Source organism: Pygoscelis adeliae, unplaced genomic scaffold (genome assembly GCF_000699105.1).
Source record: "Pygoscelis adeliae isolate BGI_AS28 unplaced genomic scaffold, ASM69910v1 Scaffold410, whole genome shotgun sequence".
NCBI lineage: Eukaryota > Metazoa > Chordata > Aves > Sphenisciformes > Spheniscidae > Pygoscelis > Pygoscelis adeliae.
In genome coordinates this window covers 1,419,767-1,445,005 of record NW_008823913.1, presented here as the reverse complement: position 1 = coordinate 1,445,005, position 25,239 = coordinate 1,419,767, and the positions used below count along the sequence as shown (strand labels likewise).

At 42.6% G+C, this 25,239-nt stretch overlaps 1 protein-coding gene across 1 annotated transcript in view; it reads right to left on the bottom strand.

The window, feature by feature from the left end:
• FBRSL1 (fibrosin-like 1) overlaps positions 1–20,560 on the bottom strand; it is a 408,510-nt gene extending 387,950 nt beyond the window's left edge. The window contains exon 1 of the mRNA XM_009335297.1: positions 20,366–20,560. Coding sequence (XP_009333572.1) covers positions 20,366–20,560 — 195 coding nt within the window. The remainder of the gene's footprint in view (positions 1–20,365) is intronic.
• Positions 20,561–25,239: the final 4,679 nt, after the last annotated feature.

Here is a 25,239-nt window from a genome sequence, read left to right as displayed (position 1 = left end):
ACTACACAAACATCAACTTTCAGTCATTTCAAAAAGCCTTGTTTAGAGGTATTATTTTAGCCACTTACTTACAGTAGTAAGACACAGTAAATCTATGCAGTAGAACAAAGTGACTTTAATTTAAGGAGAAAATCAGCACACGGCGTTCAGAGCACCCGCCTCAAAATTAGAGATAAAACCATTTCAACTTAGCAAACTAAATGCTAGAATTATAGTTTAGTAGAAGCTTTCTAAATTTGCATCAGCAAATTTTCTCCCCCCTCCTTCATGCCTTCTCCTTTATACATAACCTCAAGTAACTTTTCTGTGCTAATATCCCCAGAGAGCCGTAAATTCTCAATGAAAGCCCAACAAAAAATTGGAACAAATATAACATGAGATTTCAAATGCAAATTCTAAATAATATGTAACAGGTTTTTTTCCTTGTTTGGATTTACATTGAGTTTCTATCCATTCTTTTTTCTGAAGGTTTTACTGCACCGAGGAGGTTCATACTGTAATATGTGACAGCAAGCATAAGTTAATGAAAGGCAGTAACTTTTCAAAGCATACATGCAAATATAAAATATTCTGCAAGTATAACTAACATGGGCTTCTCTCCTCAAGGAGAGTGCTCTTGCAAAACAGGGTCTGAAAGTATGCCCCAGCTTGGCTCTCAAGAACCCACCATGTGCTCGTTTTAGTGGCTTGAACTCATTTTAATACTCAAGTATAGCTCACGAGAAGCAATATGTAAGGGTAAGCAAAAAAAAATACACCCCCAAACACCCTGCAAACACTGATTAGCTTCTTGCTAATACAAAATGCAACTTCTAAATGTGCCTGGCGTGTGCGGACAGCTAGTATCACCTTCGTCTTGAAATAGTCTCAGCTACTTCAGAAGTCTGCGTGAGCAGAAGGACTGTAACTGATTATTTATTTTTTTAATCATACATGTGATCGTGTATCCAAATGTATAACAACAAGCAAATCTGATTAAATCTCTTGCACTACCTACTGCAAGGAATAGATCCCTATAGGCCATAACAGGCTAGAAGTAAAAATAAAGGTAAGTAAAGAAAAAGTAAAGCAATATGCCCACTTTGTCTTAAAAACTGCCCACCCCCAAAACTGCCTCTCTCAGGGAAGCGGCGTGGCAGCTCCCGAGTGCCTGGCAGAGCAGCGTTACAGCTGTTGGGTAGAGCACATGTAGCCCAGAGCTTACTGAAGCTTTGCAGATAAGAGATAACCAATACTTTATATTTCGCTCAGATGTAGATTATGAGTCAGGGAAAAGCAAGCTTAAAAGGTGAATGGTTTCTTTTGGCATTAGCTGAAATCTATAGTCGCCGAAGAAAGCCGACAGCGAGGTCAAGCTACAGTATGGGAATTCTATAGTCAATAAAAAACCCCGGTTTTTAAGCTCTGAGTCAGAAAAATTCAATGTGGATGACCACTTATTGAAAGGGTCATCATCCAACAGAGAGAAAATTGCTAGAGCAACAAAGAGCCCAGAAGTATTCCTCAGTTTATAGAAACCACAGAGAAGGGCAAATTCTAAATCTGTCTCCTCCTAGTATTAATCTTGTTTGCCTCCAAGGATCAATTTATCCAGTAGAAACCGCATTGTGATGGTGCAGTCAAGTTCCTTCTTCTCTGAAATCTGAGCTTAAATCATAAAACAAAACTATTGTTTTATGGCTGCATGCTGACATTTAAATACTTTTCTAGCATTGAAAGCACAGCTCAAGCACTGCACTGACAAGCAAGAAGGGCAGATGTGGGCTCTCGCCCCAAGCTGGTTTTTTCAGTTTTCCTCAGAGGAGCAACTTTACTTTTTACTATACTCTAGGTGACTGCACTGTGCGTTGGCATTCTCAGGATGTTTATAGAGTCAGAGCTTAGGAAGAACATTTACACTAACTCCCAAGGCCCTGAGTATTTCCCTATCGGAAAGGAGTTTGCAATGCACCTGGTCTAAGGATAACTGAGCCCATTAGGCTACGCCTGCACCTGTGCTGCTGGTTAAAGAACCGTCATAACATAGCACTAACCTTGCCCAGGTGCTCTTGTACCAAGAACATCAAAGCAAAGCTTGAACTGGATCCTGTAGCAGGACTTTCCATGCATTAAATGACTCACTGTGAAACAAAGCCAGCTCACTGAGTCTTACAGCAGAACGTCCCACTGCAGCGCATATACAAACCTTTTCTATCTAAAGGCAGATAGCCCTCCCCACAAGTCCAACTTTCTGCAACTGTTCCCCTTTCTGATATTCATTCTTAAATCATCCAGTTATATTCTTCTCCTCCCTTGCTCACATTGGTGCTCCCAAAGTAATGAATTTGGTTTGCTAATTACTGCAATCAGGGGAGATGGGGAACATGAGGCACAGATTAAAAAATTGCTTAGGCTGAGTTCTTTCTTAGCACTTCACCCTTTTGATATATCCCTGTGGTAAGCTCAACTCGGCCTCCGTTTGGAGTAGGGAGAAATTAATTGCTGTCTAATAGGATTCAAATTGGTACAAGGGATCCCATCATTACGGGACAAGAAAGAGTAAAACCGCAGTACATTAGCTGGCTAGCAAAGGGCTTCGGTCAATGCAGTGGAACAGGCAACACCATCGCCGCGACATGATGAATTGATACCTCAATAATTGTAATTTATTAGTCAGTGGTGCTGAACTAGCATACAAACCAGGTGGGAATGGACTAAACCTACGCAGAGTTTGCGTAAGGAATGATATTCCCTTTGCAAGGTCTAACTTGAAATAATTTTACACTGATGCGAAGATGTGTCACAGCTTAATTCAAGCAGCAGTTATGTGTACTGGAGGATGAAAGTGTAAATCAGCAGCAGACTGGGAAACAGAAGGCTCCCGGTATCAAATGTCAGTGGAGTTGCTCCCTCACTGTGCAACCTTTGACAAGTCACTTGACCTCCTGGTGCTTCAATCAAGGCAGCTACAGCGCTGGGTTAGAAGCAAGATTCCCATCATAAGCCACATTCGCCCTCTGTGCTTAGATCTTCGGTAAACTGCAGTCCCTACACCTCGCTGTATTTGAAATCGACATTGGAATTATTACATGAGACTGGCCTGTGGATATTTAAAGTCATGCGTGACAAACAGGCTTTATGTAATGAATTATGGTTAAGCTGCGAGAGTAAACTTGACAGACATGCACATGCATTCGCATTCACACAAAGCCCAACTGTCCCCCTTCCACATGAGCAGCTCCAAGGGAACATCTATAAAACAAAACGAAGGTTCAGTTGTGGCATGGATGAATGCACCTGCAATGATTTCCTTCCAGGTAGCACACAGACAGAGCAGTAGAGCCCAAGGCAGCAGAGGTTAACAACCTTGGATCCCTGGGGGCTTACATTCCTGTTCCTCCTCTCTGCTGAAGCCTATGCCACTGAATATTCATGACTTTTTGCTAAATTAAGCAATCATTCACATGACTAGTAATGCCACACTCCCCCCCGATTTTGCTGGGCAGGCAGGATTTTAGGAATTTGGAATATTCTCCAGTTAGTTTCAGAAAACAGAATGTAACCCACCAACACTGGAGGTGCCAACACAACTCACTGGCAGCTGCTATTCCCCTCCCATCTCCTGTTAGGGAAAATCTTTTGGACGCCAAACTCCCTGAAGCACAGATCTACCACCCTCACACCTAGCTGGACCCTAACAAGTCCTTTTGCCTCTTCCCACCTGAGGTCAGTGAGGGAAAAGCGAAGGTCTCCTAGGCAGTCACTCCAGGGAGGATCAGAAGACCACAGTGGAGGTGAAGGTCTGGGTCTCTGAGCTAAGGGCAGTACGTAAACAAATCCCACTGCTGGGAAGAATGAAAGGGATGAATTCATACTGAATTGCAGAAAGTGTTTTTCTTGGCAAGCCAGGGCTTTGACAGCCCTTTTTAGCCCATTGCAGTCAGCTTTAGGTACATCTCACACTCTAAGCTGCATAATCAAGTGGGGCTATTTCAGAGTAACAGATACCTGAGCCCTTTCTCAAGCTTACATAACTGGATCTATTCCTTCCTAAAGCTTCCTGAGAAGCCAGTTACTAAAGACAGAAAACCACAAAATTATACACTCGGTATTTCTAACCAGCTCTTCACCCCAGAAGACCTTTGGAGGGTTTATAATTAAGAAAAAGAAAAAGAAAAACTGGCCTGGCGAGTTTGCTATCAAGATCCTTCCCTGGGTTTGTACTGTGGAAACACCCTCAGTATTCACACCTAGTTCTCAATCATGAGACGATGATTAGTAACAGCATTAGATCATCCTCAGCAACTGCCGGAGCTTTCTGCAAGGTTCTTGGTGGATTGAATTATTGAACATTGCTCAGCACCTCTAAGCAAGCTCTTGGAAACTGAAGCTGGCATCCATCCTGGGCACCTGATGTGGCACATTCATATGGCATGATGCAGAAATACTAGCTTGGATGGAGTGACTTGTCTGATGTCCTCCATCTAAACCAGTTTGTCGTGCTTTGAGTCAGCTCTGAGCTGATGTGGCAGCGCTACTTCCAAATCTAGCCAAGTCTCTGTATGATGTTCCACAACTTAAGACCAGTCCCTTAAATCTTGCTAGCAAGACCAAGACTCCTACAGCAATGACCTCCTCCCTCCCTTCTTTAGGTTGAAAAAACAGCCTTGTATTTTCCTGTATGGTAATAAAATAATCATCATGTCCCCTACTACTTTTCTTCTGTATATTGCAAGCATTTTAAAAAGGAAGTAAAAACTATTATCTCCATGTTACAGATAAGCACCCACACAAAGGATGGCCAAGTAATTTACCCTGTTGCCCAGCAATCTAGTGGCAGAACTTGGTAGCATAAATCCTTTAAGCTCAACAACTCCATCAGTTAGCACTATTGGCAAGAATACAGCCTCTCCTCCTCTCCCAGACAAGAGTTATTTTTTGAGGAGGAGGAGGAGGAGGAGGAAAAGGGTTTTAAAATTACGTGTCTGGAAACAGAAAAAAATCCAACTCAGATACTAACTAACATGGTGCTAGAGATCAAGATTCCTACTCAACTCAGAAATAAAAATATCACACAGAAGTTAATTCCTTATGGAGTGACTACCAAGTGAAAGCCAGTATCTGATAGTGAAAAAGATCATATCACTTGTTTAACTTTTATTTTAACACATGTAGTTCAGCATTGGAAACAGCTAATTTTTTTGATAGGTAGAAAGAAAAGATTGACTTTTACTGATTAAATCCTAATTCTGTCAGAACAAGCTTCCAGTCAACAAGCACGTCAATACTTAACCAGGAATTAACTAAGGGCTCTCATTTGTGTAGTTGTATTAACAGCCTTTGTTGCACAGAACAACTAAAAAGGCCTTTCAGACTAAGCTGTTTTAGCAGATACTGCTTAAGCAATTACAGTACATCTCAATAGGTCTTCGAATGGCAGGATATACCTGATCAATATAAGTCACGTGGTGCTGAATACTGCAAAAAAGTCCCAGTTTTCTACATTCTGCAAATGAATACAGCTGAAGCAGTAGAAATTCCTGTCATTACCAATGTAAGTTAAAGACATTCTGGCAAAATAAATAAAAAATAACCATTAGGAAAATAAGCACATGATGCCGCAGAAGGAAGCCTCTGAATTGATCAGAAATCTTATTTTGAGTCTCATTAATGCAGCACAACATACATCTTGCAACAGCTTCACATTTTATTTGCCTGGATCTATCAAAATAGAAGAAACACATTTATTCTTGTAAGAGGTATCAGAATACAAAAATGTAAATAAGAGTAAACTGGTAAGTGGGATTTATGTAAACACTTAAGTGAGTGAGGAGTACATCGTATCAACAAGTCACTGGGATTTAGGCTCTCAACTAACTGAATCTTTGTGGTGGTAATTTCTTGTAAGAGCATCTTTTTTTATTTGTGTTTACAAGACTTGAGTAGCAGAGAGCTTACTCTCTTTTTTTAAACAAAGCTGGCTCTTACCAAAAGACTTCACAAGTCTGTAAGAGCTGCCACTTCGGCACCCTCCTAATCGAGCCCTCATCAGCAGGATGGTTCTGAGGAGCATCCAACAGCTGCTGTTCCAAGCTCTTCAGGACCAAAAGCCTAGTATGCATGAATGCTCCTCTTCCAGTTAAGGGCAGAGCTACCGAAATGCAAGCCTTCAGGGTCTACTGAATTGTAGTGAAAATCACTGCTAATTTCTTGACACGACTCACACTTTCTTTTTCATTTTGCAATTGAAGTAATTTTTCATAAACCAAATTCTGCCCTGTGCTCTCAGTTTCAATAAACAATAACAACCAGGTACTTGTCAAGTTCCCATACAACTTATTCTGTAACTCGTCTGCCTTTGGCCTTGCCTTAGGCTTATGCCTGTTTGAGGTGACCCAAGGTTGCCAGACGACAGTTCAGTTCCTACTAAATAACACGCACACACACAGAAAAAAAACCCCAAACCAAAAAAAAACCCAAACCACAAAACATTTTTTTTTTCTCTGGGACAATGTAGACTTTATTACATCTGCTATTACAACGTGCCTATAACACTGTTCTCTAACAAGCAGCCCTAAGGTCAAATGTGTCCCTTGATCAATTTACTAGAGGTCCCTGGTGCTGCTGCTGTGGGTAGACTGTCTGGGGAAAAAATAATCCCTTTATTCCTTTGCTTCACTGTAAGGAAAAAAAAAAAGCTGTCACAAAGACATTTTTCTTCTCCCTCTGCTCTTGACAAGTCAGGTAAACAGGGAGGGAATATCTAGATGCAAAGGACTGTAAGAGAACAGCATTTGTACAGGCATATAAAAACATACTGTTTATTTACGCAGCTACTCAATGCCTGAGGATGATTCAGAACAAGGCTAAGGGGATTGGGAAGATGTCTTAGCAAAACACCTGCAAAGCTATTTTGCATGAGGACAAATAAAAGGCACTCTGGATGTGAGTGTTGTGTGGTCGTCTTTACACAAGAATTTAACAATTCAGTATGTTGCTACGGTCAAAGCACTCTGACAAGCCATAACACTAATTCAGAGATGCTCCCAGCAGTGTAGCCATCGCATTACCCCACTCCCAGTTTGTCAGTAAAGCCATGACTGTTTATCTATTTTTGCTCAACAGATCAGGATTGACCATTGCTGTGGTTTAACCCCAGCCAGCAACTAAGCCTCACACAGCCGCTCGCTCACTCTCCCTTGGTGGAATGGGGGAGAGAATTGGAAGGGTAAAAGTGAGAAAACTTGTGGGTTGAGATAAGAACATTTGAATACTTGAAATAATAATAATCATAATCCTAATCATATATTGTAATGAAAAAGTAAAACAATGGGGAGAACACAAAACCGGGGGTGGGTGGGGGGTGGGGGGTAGAAACAAGTGATGCAACTGCTCACCGCCCACCGACCGACGCCCAGCCAGTCCCCAAGCAGCAATCGCTGCCCCCCGGCCAACTCCCCCCAGTTTATGTACTGAGCATGATGTCCCATGGTATGGAATATCCCTTTAGCCAGTTTGGGTCAGCTGTCCTGGCTGTGCCCCCTCCCAGCTTCTTGTGCACCTCCTCTCTGGCAGAGTATGGGAAGCTGAAAAGTCCTTGACTTAGTATAAACACTGCTTAGCAACAATGAAAACATCAGTGTGTTATCACATTATTCTCATGCTAAATCCAAAACACAGCACTATGCCAGCTGCTAGGAAGAAAATTAACCCTATCCCAGCCCAGACCAGGACAACCATTAAGTAATGACTATACCCAGAAAAGCAGACCTGATACTAGCAGACTTGCTACAGAAATCACTTCCTGCTTGCACCCAAGCAGCAGGGAAGGAGTTAATCTCATTAGCCAAAATGGCTGAGTATCACTCTTACTCATGCCCAATTGCATGACTCGTTTCATATGTTGTGATTTATTTTCATCTCTACATGCGGGTTTTAGTCACAGACTGGCACTGATGTTCATAGGAACTGCCTTATTCAGCCCCGCAACTTGGAGCCGGACCGGAGCTCCAGGTGCCTCCAGCTATTAGTAGACGATTCCTGGGATTCTCTTTGCTTATTCACTATGCGCCAATTCCCATCACTTCTGATTCAACATGGTAATTCCTGCAAACACGGAATGAGCAGCCCCTTTAAAAGACACCTCCCCCCCCCCAAAAAAAAAAGAAAGAGTACCCTTTGCAAATGACCTATAATGGCTCTAAATAAAGCCTGAGCTGTTCCTTACTCATGCATAACTTCATTGCTTCTGTTCCCTCCACACCCTGCCCAGTTGGCATAATTTGCAGAAGGGTTTTGGCATGGACAATTGAAACACCCACATGCTGCCTGAACTGAAAAGCTTGATCCTACAATCCTTTTCTTTCTGAGCGATAGCTAAACAAGACTTTTATTTTGGTAACACAGGTCCCGTCTGCACTGTAGGTTTCAACCCATGAAGACTGAACTCCAACCACGTTCCCAGATTAGAACAGCTACAGTCTACAGCATCTCACCCCACACGATGGCTAGAGAGGGCTTAAAACCTGGCAAAACGCCAACCTTTACATTTCATATGACCGGAATAAAATTCCCCCTAAATTAGCAGACTCCATCTCCGAAAACCCAGACATCACCACACATGGTAATTAGCACACACCTTGGTATGGTCAAAACCAAGACACAAAGAAAGAATGAGCATGGGCCACAAGAAACAGTCACAAGCTTCTTCAAAGAGCATGCATTCCCCACTCCGGTGCCATACCCTGAAACAATTTTAATCCATCTTTCTCTTTAAGCAGAGACAGCACCACCACCGACGATGATACGACAGTGACAAAGGAGGGCTGAAATTCAGACCCAAATTGTTATTCCCCTCAGCTAGGCAGTTATGCACAAGAAGCACTGCTTGTAAACACTTCTTTGTCAAACACTCAATTACAAGCTGCTTTATGAACAAAATGAGCCAGTCGCAGGGAAAGCAAGAGACGAAAATGGGGAAGCAATCTAAAATGGCATGCAGCCATTACGCCACCAGGTCCCCCGGTGACACTCAGGGCTGTACTGCCAGCCCCTCTTACAGGAGAGCACAGACGCTTGCTGGGAAAACACTGAATTCAGCTTTTCAGAACGGGGTTTAGGTTTTGCGGATCTAGACTTTGTTCCCTGCTGTAGGGATTATTCCCTATGTGGTAAGCAAAGAATAACTTTTTTATTTTTATATTACTGGTTTTGGCAGTATGCACCTGGAAGAAAAAGAGCACATGTACAAATGAGGAGCAAGTTAAAAAAGCCTCAACTCAGGCAACACTTGTAATATGACTCTCTTCCTTCGTGTCATCCCCATTTACACCTTTATACACTGAAATTGCTCCATACGAGCTGAAAAATAACTGGATAGCACATTTATCTTTTTCATGTTAAAGCTGCAGATGTACTCCACAGCAGACCTATCTGACCAGCTGAATCTCCATCTTCAGTCCTAAAGGACTGAGACACTAACTCCAAAAAGATACCTATGACTGACACTACAGCCAATAATTACCATGTTAAATTACCAAATATTGTCCTACAGCCACTCGAAAGTTTTGAGAACCAACAGAAAGACAACTTTATGAGATCCAGCACCACCTTCCAGGAGACTGCAATTTTACAGCATCAGAGGGCTACTCATCACGGCACTGTTATTCTAGCAGCCCTGGACAGCATTCACTACTTCATCCATTACCTCGTCCTTGGATTCTTTCTGCAATATTATTCCAGTGGATAAGGTTTCCCCTGGAAAAGGTTTTTTTCCTTGTTTTTGCTATTCAGTGTCAATGAGCCAAGCAGGGCTGTAAGAGGAAACATTAGAGAGTGCAAAATGAAACCTATTACTAGTCCTCAACTTTAACTTGCATTGGATCTGCAGCTGAAGGAAGAGTTGAGCCTGTGCTCCTTTCCCTGGTGCCAAAATCAAAGCCTTTAACCAGAAGAAAGTGGAATGTGGAAGAAAGGGTGAAGACGAAAGATTTGTTTTTAAATTAAAAAACCTGCACATATTTACATCATTGACTTTAGACACTAACTTTCAGAATCCAGCAGCTACCCAAATAATACTTTGCTTTGTAATCTCAACAACTCCAACTGCAAAGAAACAAAACTGAGAGGAAGCTACCAGAAAAAAAAAAAAAAGAAAAAAACCCTTTTGCATATAATGATAATAAGAGTTTATATGTATAATTCCTAAACTTAACATTCAAAATATCCTCCTTGCTAGGATTTAAAAAAAATTTAATTTCAAGGCCCAACTTCAGAAAATTTTTAGAATCAATTTACAGTGCTAACAGCTGGAAAAAACCACATACAGACAGGGCATATTTCAACTCTTGAATTAAAAGATACATACATACCCGACTACGCCTTAGGACTCCCTCAACCAGTAAGCTTGGAAGAGCTTCAAATCTATCACAAACTCCTGCTGGCTTTATTTAACTCTTCAGTTTCTTTTGGACAAAACGTTAGAGAAAATAGCATGGGTTTCATGGACTGACTTTGCCAAATAAATAATGCAATGGCATCCACCTGAAGAACTACTGGTAATCTTGCTTGAAGCACTAAACGGAAAAAAGTAAGTGCTTATTTTACCTAAGAGATGTCTTCAAACCAAAGACATGCTTACTCAAGCTGTGTATATTCTCAACAGCTCGTGTAAACCATCCATCAGGCAGAAGTATGAAAATTAGCTCCCTTAAGAATCCACACTGAAAAGAGGTCGAGCGATGTGGGTAACACTGCCCAAGGCTGCAGTTTGTGAGGCGAGAGCAACTGAGAGGTGGAAAATAGCATCATCTTTGATACGCTTCCACGAGGAAAGCCAAGTGAGCTGGAGCAGTGCCATTAAATGACTTCAGGCAAAGACTGGCAACTGCCAAAGCAATTCTGCTAGAGCTCCTGGTGCACCGATCCCAGCAGTCTCTTGCAGAAATGGAGATCCACAGCCAGCAGTAAGCAAAGACAAGTTCTGCATGTTGAAAGTAACAGTATCTCATGAAAAAGATATTTATTCTGCCTCAACCACAAGTGACATTGGGATGTCATTTTTATGTTTGTTTTAAATCAGCTCAGATTTAGACTGGAGCTGCACAGATGGTTTAGTTATTATAGTGATAAGCATGCTAGAGGAAGAATATGGTCCGTCTACCTCTATTATGCTTGTTTCACACACACGAAAAAATACCTGTGATCATCCCAAAAATTACAGGGATGATCATAATGAACCATACTCTACCTGCTGCCATTCAGAGGCTTTCTATTTTACTGCAGACACTTGGTGCAAGCCTGAGAATGGGGGCTACAAGTACGTAACAGATCCCAAACCCTTGTGCAAAGCTAGCTAAAGTATTAGGCAGCTAGTGCTTAAATCAAGATGGAATAACCCTTTAGACACTTCTTGTCCAAACCAGAAAAACAACATGCAAAAAGGCCATGGCTGCTTCAGCTGCTTCTAGGTCCTAGCCTCTTCCACGGCATCTGCGTTACACCCAGGAAAAGGGGCTCTGCAGAGCTCATAGGACACCCAGAACGTGCCCTGTCTCACCGTCATGAAGAGATGTACAAGAAAAACCTCCAGCCTCCAGCCAAGGCTCTGAATCTCTCCAAACAGCACACACTACCAGGACTAGCCAGAGACAGAGCACCATTCAAACAGTACTGTGTTTCTCCATTCTTCAGTTTGCTAAAATCACGAGACACAACAGAAGTGCTCTATCTTGGTGCTTCTCTTCTCCAAAAGCAAGTATACAAATAAAACAAAAACAAAACAAAACAAAAAAAAAAAGAGAGGAGGGAAGAAGGGAAAGAAAGAAGACTTTGTGCATTGTGTCAACCAATTACATTCAACAGAGAAAAAGATACAAGTGGTTATAGCTTCCTGTAAATTACTTAATGTAATTAAATCCCCCTCTCTAAATTAGAAACCATTTAGCTCTTCTTTTATAACAATGTAACCAATGACCAACAACCACCTTTTTTATAGCATCTGATGCCACATAAGTTGTTAGCAATGAAATTTCCTTTTTATTTCTCCCTTTCAAAAGCAGCCATTGTAATGAGATTCATTCACAGCTACTTACAGAACATCAGCAAGAAGAGAGGATTGCTTTGTTTCTCTTTTTTCCCCACTCTTGTCTGAGGCTATATTTAAGCAAATGTGACCTAAGGTCCTTATCAGTCATCTAACTGCAGGCAGAGAAGTTAAAGGTGACCCGATGGAGTTTTAAAAGATGGAGCTTGTAACTGGTTTGATTCTTCACATACATACAACATAACTTTCTTACACTGTAGCAGCGTGACTTAGCTATCTTCCTATCATTTCAGATTTTTGACCTTTTTTAACTTTGAAAACACCGGGAATGTCAGGTCAAGTCTTCCCTGTTTGCTAGGGACGAGTCTTGTGAGAGGAGAGCTGCTCTGAGCAGCTTCCTCCAGATTGCTCCATTTATGGAATGTCTGTGCGCATCTCGAGTCACCGAGGTCTGTTCGGCCACACTTCACTGCGTCTGCAGCTATCGCATCTTCTCAGATGGGGAACTGAGAAGGAGGCATGAGGCCCCCAAAGATGCCGTGGTTCAGCTCCACTAGAGGTAGGTAAGAAGTCCCAATGCAGAGAAACCACTGGCAGCATCTAGTGCTTTAATCACTGTGCTCTCCAGACCTGCTTTAACACATGTTAAAAATGCCAGCAGCCATCTGGAGGCCTGAACACATTGCTGTTGCCCAAATGCTGTTAAGTGAGAGAGGTGAATGAGGACAGATGGGAATTTTGGAGAGGAGGAAAAGCAGGGACAAAGAAGGTAGAAGCCAATGCTGCAGGCAAAGCCTCAGGGTCCAGTTCTGAACGCAGCAGGGTCGATACCATCGTAACAGTGTTACGATCCTTAAATACAAAGCAGGAAGCAGCATGCACATGGCAAGACACTGCATCCCTGTCCCCACGGCCACCCAACCTCTGCTTGCTCTGCCACCTGCGAGCAGTCTCCACCCAAGCAGGAGCAAAGCCCATGGCAGTAAGGTGCTGGTCGAGGTGAGCAAGCCCTGCCCAGCCCAGCATGGAGCCAGCATCCCCCAGCTGCACTCCTGGCCTGGGGCACACCAAGGAGCTGTGCTCAGAGGCAGCTGAGCCTCTCTGGGAGGATCAGGCGATTCCTACAAGAGCAGGGACAAGTGGGGCACATGGAGCAGCAATATTAGCAAGTGAGAATCAGCTACAAAATGGGAACCCACTGGTCCAGACAAGTGAGTATTTCACTACATCAGTGAAAAACACAAAGCCACGTTCTCCTACATATAACACTTTCAGCAGCCAAAACATGCTTTACATCACTCCGCTCGGAAAATAATATTTGCAGTGCAGTAAAATCCAGCATATGCTTCTGTTTCGTGTTTCAGTGTTAGTCTAGAAACAGTTGGATACCCCCCCCAATTCTAATAAACATTGTCTCCTCAATTTATGTTCCCCTACCAGAACTGCAGAGGGTTTTGAAATACATTTTCCTTTGCTTAAGCAAAGGCCTTCTCCTGCTGTAGTTCCCAGTGGTTTTATGGCACTATTTTGCACTACTCCTCCTGAAGCATGGTATGTTACAGAGACCTGTTATGGAAGCTGTGCTGTAGCTCTCAAAAGGTGGCTGCAATCCTGTGATGAAGTTACCTGTGCCACATCTATAACACAAACCTTAATTGTCTAAGGTTTGTACAGCACTTCAAAGAAACAGTGAAGAAACTAAACACACTGTGAAGTTTGTCCTCTGTTGCATAGTGGGCTCTGCAGCCACTCCAAGAATCTCAATGAATTCTTGGATAAATTTAGCAAAAACAACAGCACTTCTTTGTAATAGCAGGGTTTCATTTGGGAAATAAACATCCAGTATTTATTTACAAAGGATTTTTCCTCCTCCTGCCACTGCTGTGCTACGCCCACTGCTTCCCCTCTACTTTGATGCAGAAAACAGAATACCAAGTGCCTAACCAGGACTTAAAGCAGATTTTTAAATTAGTTCCTGACAGTGCAAACAGATTGCTATTGATTGAAACGAGGCTGATTTTAGGCCTTGGATTAGCAAACCTAATGACTAAATACTGTATTGCCCATTTCAGTACTTTGCACCGTTACTCCCCAGTGGTTTCCCAGGCAGCTGTGAAGTCTCTGCACTTGCAGATTAGCGTGAGAGAGCAAGGCAAGGCCATCTGTGTCTGTGCCGTGCAGCCCTACTCAGCTGGAAATAAGGACCTCCTCCAAAATCCCCCCGGGGACAGGGCCCCCAGCACTACAACCTCATTAAGAGCTTTGAAGCCAGCGAGACTGTTCACATGTTTCAAAGTGAGCACGTGTTTGGAAAGGCTTTGCTGAATCAGAGCACCACGCCTGGCAGGACCAGGCCTCCACCGCTGTCCTTGGCTCAAGCTGAAGGGAATCAAAGCACCAACCGAAGCCACCTCCCCGGGGTTTCCAGACAACCTGGCTGGAGTCAGTGGCAGAGAGACTTCACCCAGGTAACACGTGCTGTGTTAACAGCCCAACTCTCCTAGCAATCATAAATGCGTACTTAAAACTAATTGGTACAGAGCTTTCATGTCCAAATTGTAAATTCTTGTACTTACAAAGGTAGAAATGGGTCCTGGTTTTAAGCAATACATGAAGCAACATTTTCCTGTTTAAAAGAAAATGGACTTTTTTTTTTCCTTTTGCTTTGTTGTTTAGTTTCAAAGAACATTTAAATAACAATATCTGCTAACAAAAAGGGTAACATCAGTTAGAAACAAAAAGAAACCGGTTTCTATAATTTCAGTGTTCAAAAGCATTGAAATGCAAACACCAAAGCAGCGCACACCAAACCAAACCAATCCCCAAAACCCACATTAAAGGCAACCTTTCTTCTCTTTTTTTTTTTTTTTTTTTGGGGGGGGGGGGGGAAGTTGGCTGCCTAGAATTCATTTGCTTTTAATAGCCTGAGATACTGAAGGTAACAGAATAAGTTACTATTATATTTAGACACTCTTAGACACATTCAGCTTCCAAATGCTACATTATTAAGACATGGAAAGACAGGCATATCCGTACCTGTCCTCTGGCCTATAGACAAAGACCCAAAGGTTAGTTATTTTTTAGACTCACTCTCCTACGTGGCTGCAAAGGTATGTTTCAGTCTCTGGACTCTGCATCACTAAGCAAACTCTGCCTCCAGCCCACCAGTGGCTTCAAAAGCACATCCAAGTTTTCGATTTACAATTTATCATTACCTGGAAAAACACAAATAAAAATCAAGCAGCTACGTGCTCCTATCCTATTGCCCAACCGTCAGCACAAGCAGTATGATGCCAAAGGAAATTTTCCACACAAGGTACTTCATTAGCCAGGTGAGTTTCTAGACTGCTTCTCTCCACCTTGGGAAAAGCCCCATAGCCTTTCAGTACCACCACCACACACAAAATGGGGCCAAGGGTATGTAACTGGTTTGAAGACAAGCTATCAATTTTCACCTAGACATCAGAAGAAACAATGTGTATCCTGGATGGAAAAGGACTTGGCGTATCACCTTTAGCTCAGATCAGCAGTAACCCAGGGAAGGATGTTGCGTTCATCAATGAATGTTGGATAACGAGCTGGTGAGCATCACAGAAAAATCACATGAATAGGTAATCAAACATGTTAATGTAATTTAGCAGTTCCAGTCCAGCAAGAGCCACAGCAACAATATACATTAATCATCAATAATGCTCAGCAGTTTGACTAAGGCTGGGGAGTGAATGAGACACAGGAATTAACTCTGCTCTCCCACCCTCCAGGAAGCTCTGCTGAAGTCACCGAGATGTCACATCTCCAGAGCAACATGACAGCATTAGCTCTCTTGTCCCTTCCTCCCAGTCTTCAAACCCAGCATGCTATTTATGAGCACTAAATACGTGCTTCACCACTCTGTTCCCCTCAGCTTCTTTGAGACTCTGCCTCATCTTGGGTGATTTAAACAGTGGGTGAGAAAAGTAAGGAGGAGGTGTAAGACACTCATCTTCATGACAAATGACTATTTGCAGAACAGAGTGTTATTACAGGCGCATCTAACATCTAAACATATTCAATACACTGTGATGCTGCCAAGCTGACTAACCACAGAGCCTGAGGTTAAGCTAACTTGAAATATCAGCAACTCTTTCCTATCAGGCCCAACTCTTTTCAGAAGGAGGTCAGCCCATTTTTAGTCTACGTACAGAAATGGCAATGGGTCCTGAAGCTCAGAAAAAACCCACTGTTCTACATCCAGGGTGATCCCAGGCTGCTCAGACGTTCAGAGGAATAAGCAACTCCAAAAATGAGCCCAGAAGAAAGCAAAACAGTTCAGCTAAGGCTAATGAAAGACAGACTCTAAGTTCAAAGGGTGACTCTCCGAAAACTAGAAGAATGACTTAGGACAACACAAGGAAGCGTAACTGGAACTTTCATCTTATATCTATCTCTTACTTCATCTAAGTGAATTATACACCCAACCATAGAGGAAATCCTTCAAAGAGGTGATGGGCTCCTCTGCCCCACCAGCACTGTCTGCAGCTGCGGTGGGGATTCCCTTCCACAAACCACTGGGTTAGACTTGGACGTGGCTTTTAAAAAAAGGCAATAACTCAATTTCCAACAAATGCTCCCATGATGGAGGCAACTACACACGTTCAAAGGGGCAAGCTTTACTGCAGGCCACTCTGGCTACACTAAAATACATCACAGCTTTAAACGCTTTCTCATTCCTTGTCATACCCCTGATGACTGTGAGAGATTTTGTTGATTCCCATCAGAGAGCAGCAGTTTCAAGTCAGCACCTTTCCCTGCGCACATGCGTTGAGAACAGCCCCAAATCCCGACAAATCTTTGGCCAAAAGGACCTCTATCTATTTGAAATGCCCTTTTTTCCTCCTCTGCTTCGTTACAGCAGGAGATAGATAAATGTGTTTGAACGATTTGTTTGATTTTTATACACAGTTGAAGTAATAGGTTGGAAAGGACAGGTTGGCTCCTGCAACCCTGTCCCCATACCCCGAGGTAAAGAACCACCAAATATTCAGGAGCAAATAGGAATCCAGATGCTTTGTCAAAAGGAGTGAAGTATTAATCTAATTTTCTAAACAAAGCAGACAACCTGGCACTCAAATCAGCTTACCACTTTGCACCTCTCTACAAGGATTAGCAGAATGCCATAATTATAATGCCCAATTTGATTTATTAGAGGAGGCTGTGCAGAAAAGATGACAATTCAGTAGCATTGTGAAGAGAAGGGATGAGAGTATAAGGAAAGCTCCACATTGAACAGTAATTTCTAAGCAACAACTCAATATAATTAGCATTAATTACAGTAAGCTTTCCAAATTAAGTATAAACTTATGTTTAATAACTCTGAGATGCAAAAATCACCCCCAAATTCCATGAAACTTAATATTACAGCCAATTTGTCTAGACAGCTTGGCAGGAAATGCCAAAATTCTAGGTGTGAACTTTGTGGTTATTAAAAAAAAGGAAAAATTATTGAACTTGTCTATACCATTTGCATAATTAGTTTGAACTAAGAATAGCCTAGTTTATCTAGCTTAGATTTTGCTGCTACTTTCATCAACCTTACAGACCTGAAAACTTGTCTGGTTTTCACAACTATATCAGCTAGGATAATAAAAGGTATTTAAAAAAACCTCCCTTTTCAATAAAAGATGAATTCTAAGCGTGACTTGTTTAAAGAGGCACAATGTATTAATGAGTCATTCATCACAGGTTTTATTTTATACTCTTTGTGCAAGCTCCTCGCTCTTTTTGGAGTTTGTTACTTATACTTGGGGGGGGGAATAAATCAAACAATGAAAGATGAATTCACGTTTTCATGAATGTGGCAGCAAATACCCTATTTAATGACTGATAGCAGCCAAATACTAGCCAGAAGAAACAGGTAACAGCGTCCTCATTTTTCAGAGCTGAAATACAAATAATCTAAATATTTGGTAAACTAAGGCAACAGCATATAATTACAGAAACCGGAGTTCGGCCAGCGTAACAAAACCTCTTACCCCAAAGATTTCTAAGGAAGTGTCATGAAATCCCTAGCGGCCACAACTACTTGAAAATTAGTTTTAAATTTAATGTAGCAGATGCCACTATTAACAACCCCTTTCCTCCTCTGCAGTGGGTGAGGAACTGGCTCACCCCAGCTCCAGCAAGAGGGGACCTCCCTGCTGCCTGGCAGAGTGTGGCCTCACACATCCACAATGGCGCAAATACCTGAAATGCACTGAACTCGCTGCAGCGTAATTTTAGACCTGAAGGAACAACTCTCTAACCTGTAGAAAGGCAGTATTTACTGAAGCCAGGCTTTCATGTTAGAGAGATTTTGGTGGCAATCGAGACCTAATGACCTCCTGCAGTGCTCCTTGTTTCCACACTCGCACTGCACCACTCTCAGCTGCATCAACATGAGCATTTGTAAGGTTACTCCGGAGACTAGAGCAGAAAGTGAGCCAGCTTTACGTATACTTTGCAAGGGTCGCTGGACTGGTGTTTGGGGCCTTTTCACGTAAATAAAAAAACCTGACACAACAGCAGCTTTACAAAGGCAGAGGAGCTGATGAAGCACAGTGCCACAATCCTGGTGTAAGCAGCAGGCAGGAATACCATCCAGCACTATCGCTTCTAAACATTTTCTATCAAAGCCAGGGACTTCTGGTGAAATGCATGCTTAGCATTTTGTGGGTTTGGATGCCAAGAAAAGGATCCTAGTTGCTCAAACTTTCATCGAAACTAAAATGTGCATCTATTCACGCATAATAAAAAGTCATTTTAATTTGCACTCTGTGCATTTTAATTTGCACAGAGTGAATATTTGTGCACAAACTCACTGCACCTGTAACCAGAGGGGGAACTGAAACCCTATCACTCAGCTACTAGCAAAAGAAAATAAGAAACTTGATGTATTTTAACTACATATACACTGACAGTCTAAAAACAAAACATTTGGTATCACTTTGGGGAGTTAAAAGAAAACAAACCTGGCAAATATTTTACTAGGAGGGCATGGTTACATGATTTGCGACCTAAATGTTTGCAAGCAGAAAAGTACTAACATCTTTACTTAAGTTATTTGTACTGAATTATTCCAACTATTTTTTTTTTATCAAAAGGAAGAAAACAAAAGTCTGCTAATTTGTTAATGAGAACAATTAGCCACCAGAAGAGTGGGGCCATGAGCAGACCATTAGAATTTCTAACGTAAAATGTGATGAACCCTTCTGAACGAATATGCTACAACACAATCACAAAAGATTGTGTGTGGTGGAGAAGTTATACAGGGGGTTACATTAGATAACCTTAACAATCCTTTCAAATCCTAAAATATTGGAAGTCTGAAAAAACACTTCCAATAACGGGACTATTCAATCTTTTGTTGTCTGGCACACATACAGAACTAGTTTCACAGAACAGAAGGTGTGCTTGGGTTAAAGAGCTCTTTTTCTCTGCATCACGAAGAATGAAAAATATTTTTTCATCGTAGTGTACTTCTTAGCTCAGAACAAATGGTGGAGGGTCAAGTACACTAGCCTTCCCACTGGCTGGCATTTGGCACCATGTTAATGGACAACTGGGAAGGTGTGTGTTCATAGATATAGGCTGCTGTGCCATGTGGATTTCAAACTGATGAATGAGCACTGAGTCACCAACAAATCTCCCTGCTGAGCAGCAGTTAAGTGATAAATAACCTGCCAGCCACAGTGCCTCTCCTTTGTCACCTCCCTGGCTCTGCACACACCGTGGTTCAGATAGGAGTCTTCGCAATCGTCCCCTCCAGCATCACCACTCTTAATTCATTAATGTTCTAGCACATTTTAGAAGGGCACAGACAAAAGACTCCCCAGAGTACAACTTCCTCCAACTTCTAAGAGACTGGAATATCCTCTCCTTCTCAACAGACTGTTTTGGGGGCACATGAACTTGATTCATGAGATGTACACATTCACATTTGCAACTTCCAGGTGCACATTAACAAGCACATCTTCCCCAAAGAAGGCTATGATCCGATTGATAATTTCTACTTGGGTCTAAGACTGTTAAGAGCCACAAACCTATGGTGTGAATTACCGCACTGTCTCAAAGTTGCAGGATACAAGGGAGGTCTGTTCCTTCCTTCCTACATTACCCAGCACACCTGGTCTTCCATTTTAGCCTATGAAACTTGCCCGCAACACAGGCTTTGCGCACTTGGCCAGAAGTCTTGTAAGAGACATTGTTTTCACCAGCACAAGTTACCAGAGAAGCCAGTTACATTAACAACTCCAACCTACCAGCAGGACATTTCACAGTGGCCAATGACATGGTATAGTCACTTCAGATGAGAAATAATTTCCCTACCTGTTTGGATAGCTTCAAGGGGAGTTTCTTCTTCATCCGTTCTTTGCCTCTTTCTGCCTCTCTCTCTGAGCTCCCAGCATCATTATTATGGCCATTTTCACTTGGCTCAGCAGACACACAGTTTTCAGATTCTCTAGGTTTCTTTCCTGGATGCCTCTCCCATTTCTCCTTCCGCTCCTGAGGCTTTAGCGACATGTCCTTCTGGAAAGGAGGAAAAAATAATAGTAAGTTCTTTAAGTTCTCTGAGACTACTTTTAAGCATTAAGCGGTATAAATATTGAATAAAAACACAAACAAGACAGCATGTTCTTTTCAGAGATGACTTAAGGTGAATAATTACACACGCACAATGCAAACAGTAATTTTAGGTTAGATTAGGATGAATACTCTCCAGGCTATGTGTTTGATTAATTTCAGAGATGCTGGAACTGGTTATGAAAATGAGTTTGCTTCAGATTAATTCAGGAACCATAAGGCAACAGCACACGAACAAATCAGCATCCTGAAGGAAAGCCTTAAACTGTTCAACTGAAACAGAGGTGGTTTTTATTTTGTTTCTGATCTCAGAAAGCAACATATCAGACCCCCCTTGGGCCTGACAGTCTCTGATTCACAGTAGCATTCATATGGAGAAATGCACTTCTAAAGCCTACCATGCATTCAATAAGCAAGCTGAGATCAATGGGATCTAAACACATAACAGAGGTTGAACACTTCTAAGTGTTAAGTGTCTGCCCTGAATCAGGACTATAACATACAATCTAAGCACAGTTTAAAAGCGGGTATGTCATGTCATAATGATTAACATAGGAAGTGAGATCAGAGAGGGGAATTACTACTATCCCTGGCATCTTTGAGGACTGAAAGCTGAACTCTTGGTGACAATGGATCAACCTCTCCCCCTGCATACCACACAGAAAAAGAGTTTAAGTAGAAATATGCCAAATCACTATGACATTAGTTCACTATAGCTAGGTAAATTTTTCCCCAATGCCTTTTATTAACTGCTCAAGGGTAAAAACTAAACTGTTTTTGGAATGTTTTGCAGAATCTCTATCCCCATTAATTTTTTATGCAAGGTAAATATATCAGATTAGGAGATACCTTAAAAGCACTGTTTACCATGCCAAAATTTGTCAACTTCAGCCACAGAAATTTTTCTAAATGCTTCATCCCCCTTTTCTAAATGCCTTGCTTCTGACTCAAGCAATTACATCATGGATATTTGTATCTTACGTGAATGGAGCTCACAATACAACTCGTTCACGTCAACACACACACACCTTCAGTACTCCAAAAGAGCTCACAAAACTCATTAGCGCTCTAGTCTCTCAAAAACTAAAGCCCAACAACAAAGAAAATTAGGAATTGGGATGAAATGCCCTGCTGATTGCTCTAGATTACTTCCTCCCCCTCTCGTTTAATTAGCGAATTGACTGCCTCAGTGTGCAATATGCCGATTCCACTCCAAATCACTCGCTGCTTAAAGTTACCCTTCCCTATGAAGCGAGATGATGCACCGACACTTTAGGGTCACAGAGACACTGAAATGTGAAACACAACAATAAAATACATACAGCTGTTCCCTATTCCAACCCAGGCTCAAAGACAATTAGCCAGCACCCAATCTCTACACACCTTGCACAGGGGTCCTGTGTGGCTGGCAAGCTCCTCTTAAAGCACGCATATATTCAGCAAGTTGCAAAACCCGCAAAGAAAAAACACCCACCCCAAACTAAAATAAGTAGCACTGTCTCAGAGGCGCAGAACACACCAGAATACAGCTCAGCTTGCCAAGTCCATAACTAGTGAAAGAGCAAGGAAAATGATTGTCTGGCATTATTCTCCATGAATGATAAAATGAGGAATGCAAATTAGTGTTTAGTTGCTCAGTTTGGTTTTTAGTTTTAAGATAACACTCTAAAGCAGCAGTTCAAAATGCCACTTAAAGAAGGTCACATTGTCCTATTTACTGGGAAGTTGCTGAGATAGAAATCAAAATGCTAAGCTTTAGTAACTAATCAGAAACTAGTGCAATGGAAATGACATCTGTTAACTGATACTCAGCAAAACATCAGAAACAGAAATCACCAAAAATGTGCACTTCTTCATAAAGCCAGATGCAGCTGCAGCATGACAGCAGACGCATGCAAGATGCTGCATGAAGTGACATGGGCCCCGATAAGGGAAAAAGGAGGCTGTGGCAGGGGAATGCCACCACCTGAAAGCAGCAGCAAGTAATGCACTCCTGGCTCAGCCTGTAATATTCACTTTTAAGGATGCTTTCAAAGGCAGTAAATGGCCATTTCGGTTTAAATTCTAGCTGGCTTCACATGGGGATTGGGCCTCTGTTAATGCCTCAGGGAAAGTCATCCCTCAGTACCCACAGCACATTCACTGCAGGTTTTAGACTATTCACTTCACCACATAACTAGTCTGGAAATCTATGTTTTTCCCCTTACTGAATCCTACAAAATTCCCTACTTAGAAATTTAGCTTTTTATCCCCATTTTGTTTGGAGATTTAAGGTTTGTCTCATCACTGAGCTACTAGCAAAATTAATTCAGGGAATACAGTCATAGCTGGATCAAAGCCAAGGAAATAATGCATTCACTTGTAGTGCCACTTGCGTCCAAGAATCTGAAGCACTTTCCAAACAGCCGTGAATTAAGACCCAAGCCCTGGTAGCCAAGGCTGCTGCTTGCCTCCAGCAGGAGGAAGGTGGAGGGAGGCATCCTCAGCTCCGCAGCACGTCTGGGACAGCCGTGGGGAAGATGCCAAGTTTCTCAGCCCCATGACAAGAAAGCCTATTCCACGGTCCTGTTCCTCCTCACTTCAGCAGAGGATGCAGCTCACAGGACTTTGCTTTTTCTGGGAACGTACGACATGGAACTCAGCTTCTCCTTACTGACAGCGGGTGACAGCAGGGCTGTTTTCTATGCTGCTAAATGCAGACCTCTTTGCAGCCTCGGGCAGAGAGCAGGAGGGGGCTAATGGCGTTTCTGTTCTTGCCTCCTTTGTTTCCTATTTACTCTACTAAAAGAGTCTTCCAGTGATTGCTCTTTTACTAAAGTTTATGACCTCCAAGTTGGGGACGTCACTTAGCAGAAGAGTTTACTATTTTTGGATGTGCATCTGTGCTTGTGCACAGGCAATTGCTGGAAAATTTAAGCATGTACAGAATATACAGTACATCACTGCAGTGAACAACGTTTATTGATGTACCTTGACTTCAATCCAGAAATCCCAGCCAGCAGGTGAGACTGGCCTTCTGACAAACTGCTCCACTGGAGCCTTCCCCCCAGACAAGCCCAGACCAGCAGGTATTTGCACGTCATGTAAAGCCTAGGGGTTCACACAGCGACAGTGTCTGAAGTCAGGCCCTGAAGTCAAAAGGTCTTCGTATCCAGCCTTGGGGTTTCTGCCCAAAGCAGGAGTCAGCAGACCTGGCTACCTTTGCTGTCAGGGCCAGTAAATCCCCTTCTGCAGGGAAGGCTGGTGGATCCAGGCCCATTCTCTCTCCTTGGTTCCAGGAAGGAGATTGCCAAATCTTGTTCCAGAATATACAAAACGATTTTGTTCCTTACTACTCACTGCTTCCAGGGCCCTCTCCTACCTGTCCTCACTTAGGAATCGCGCTCACACCCTCCAGGGCAGGCTACAGCCTCTCCATCTGCAGGCCCTTGTCTGTCTGGGCTGCAGACAGAGAGCAGATGGTTCTAATTGGCTGCACCGTTACAGATAAGGAAGAATTAGGCCTTTCTTTAGAGCCTCTTTCCTGGCAGTTACTCCATGAAGCACACAGATACTATCTCCCCATTTGCTTATTTGGATGTACAGACATCAAAGAACAGTTCAGCTGAAAACGTAATTGTGGAACCTCCTCCAGCTCTACCTTGCACACCAGTAGCTGTGAAGATCCACTGGCAAAGACCTCAGCACAGGCTTGCAACCCAAGTATGTAACCTAGACTCTGCAACAGATTTTGAGAGTCCATAATAAAAATCTCTGTGAATGTTTTTTCATCGCTATTTGGCCCAAGCTAAAGTTATGCAATTGCACCTCTGCTTGCAGCAGAGCTGGCAACATCCTTAATCACTTGGAACACTCCTTCCTGAAAAGCCATTTTTCTTCTGTCACCAAGGCACAGCTGCAATCTCCAAAGACACTCAAGGTGCACACCGCTCAGCTTATAAATAAAGCTGTGAATAATGCAGGTGCACGGCCCTCAGCTCTGGAATGAGACCATTCTTACCCCTAAAATGCCACAGCAAGAGACTTCTGCACAGTGGACTCCATGCTGCCTGTTTGATCAGTCCTAGAGGACCCTGGCGCAAGCTCACATCCACAGCCATCCGCTGGCTGGAGTTACCACTGCGTGTTTGCTCAGCCCAGCTCAAACTCTGCCTTAATCCTCTGAGTTTACACAGCTCTTTGAGATCTCAGAAAGCATGTGAGATCTCAAAGGGGGGAGGTTGGGGTTGTAAATACCTTTCATACACAGGGAACACTTAAAGAACCTGAAAAAAAGTGCAAAAACCACACAGCTAGATGAAAAACCTTGAGTGGGCTGCTGGGGTGCAGAGGACAAAAATAAAACCTACAGTTAATAAAACAACTACCCTCAGCCCTCAAGCATCAGTTCAAAATGCAGCCCTGGTGCGAAATCAAGTCCATTACAATCCCCCATCCCCAGGGCCCATCAGACACTGCAAGGCTCAGACATGCAGCCAAGGACTGGTTACACTCCACTCCTGCCAGGCTGCCTCTGCCGACTTTAAAAGATTATATGGGCTGATTTCCCAGAAGGGAAACAGCCTCCAGCTTCTCTCTCCACAACTCTTCACTGCAGCAGTTATTTCTTAAGTTGGGGA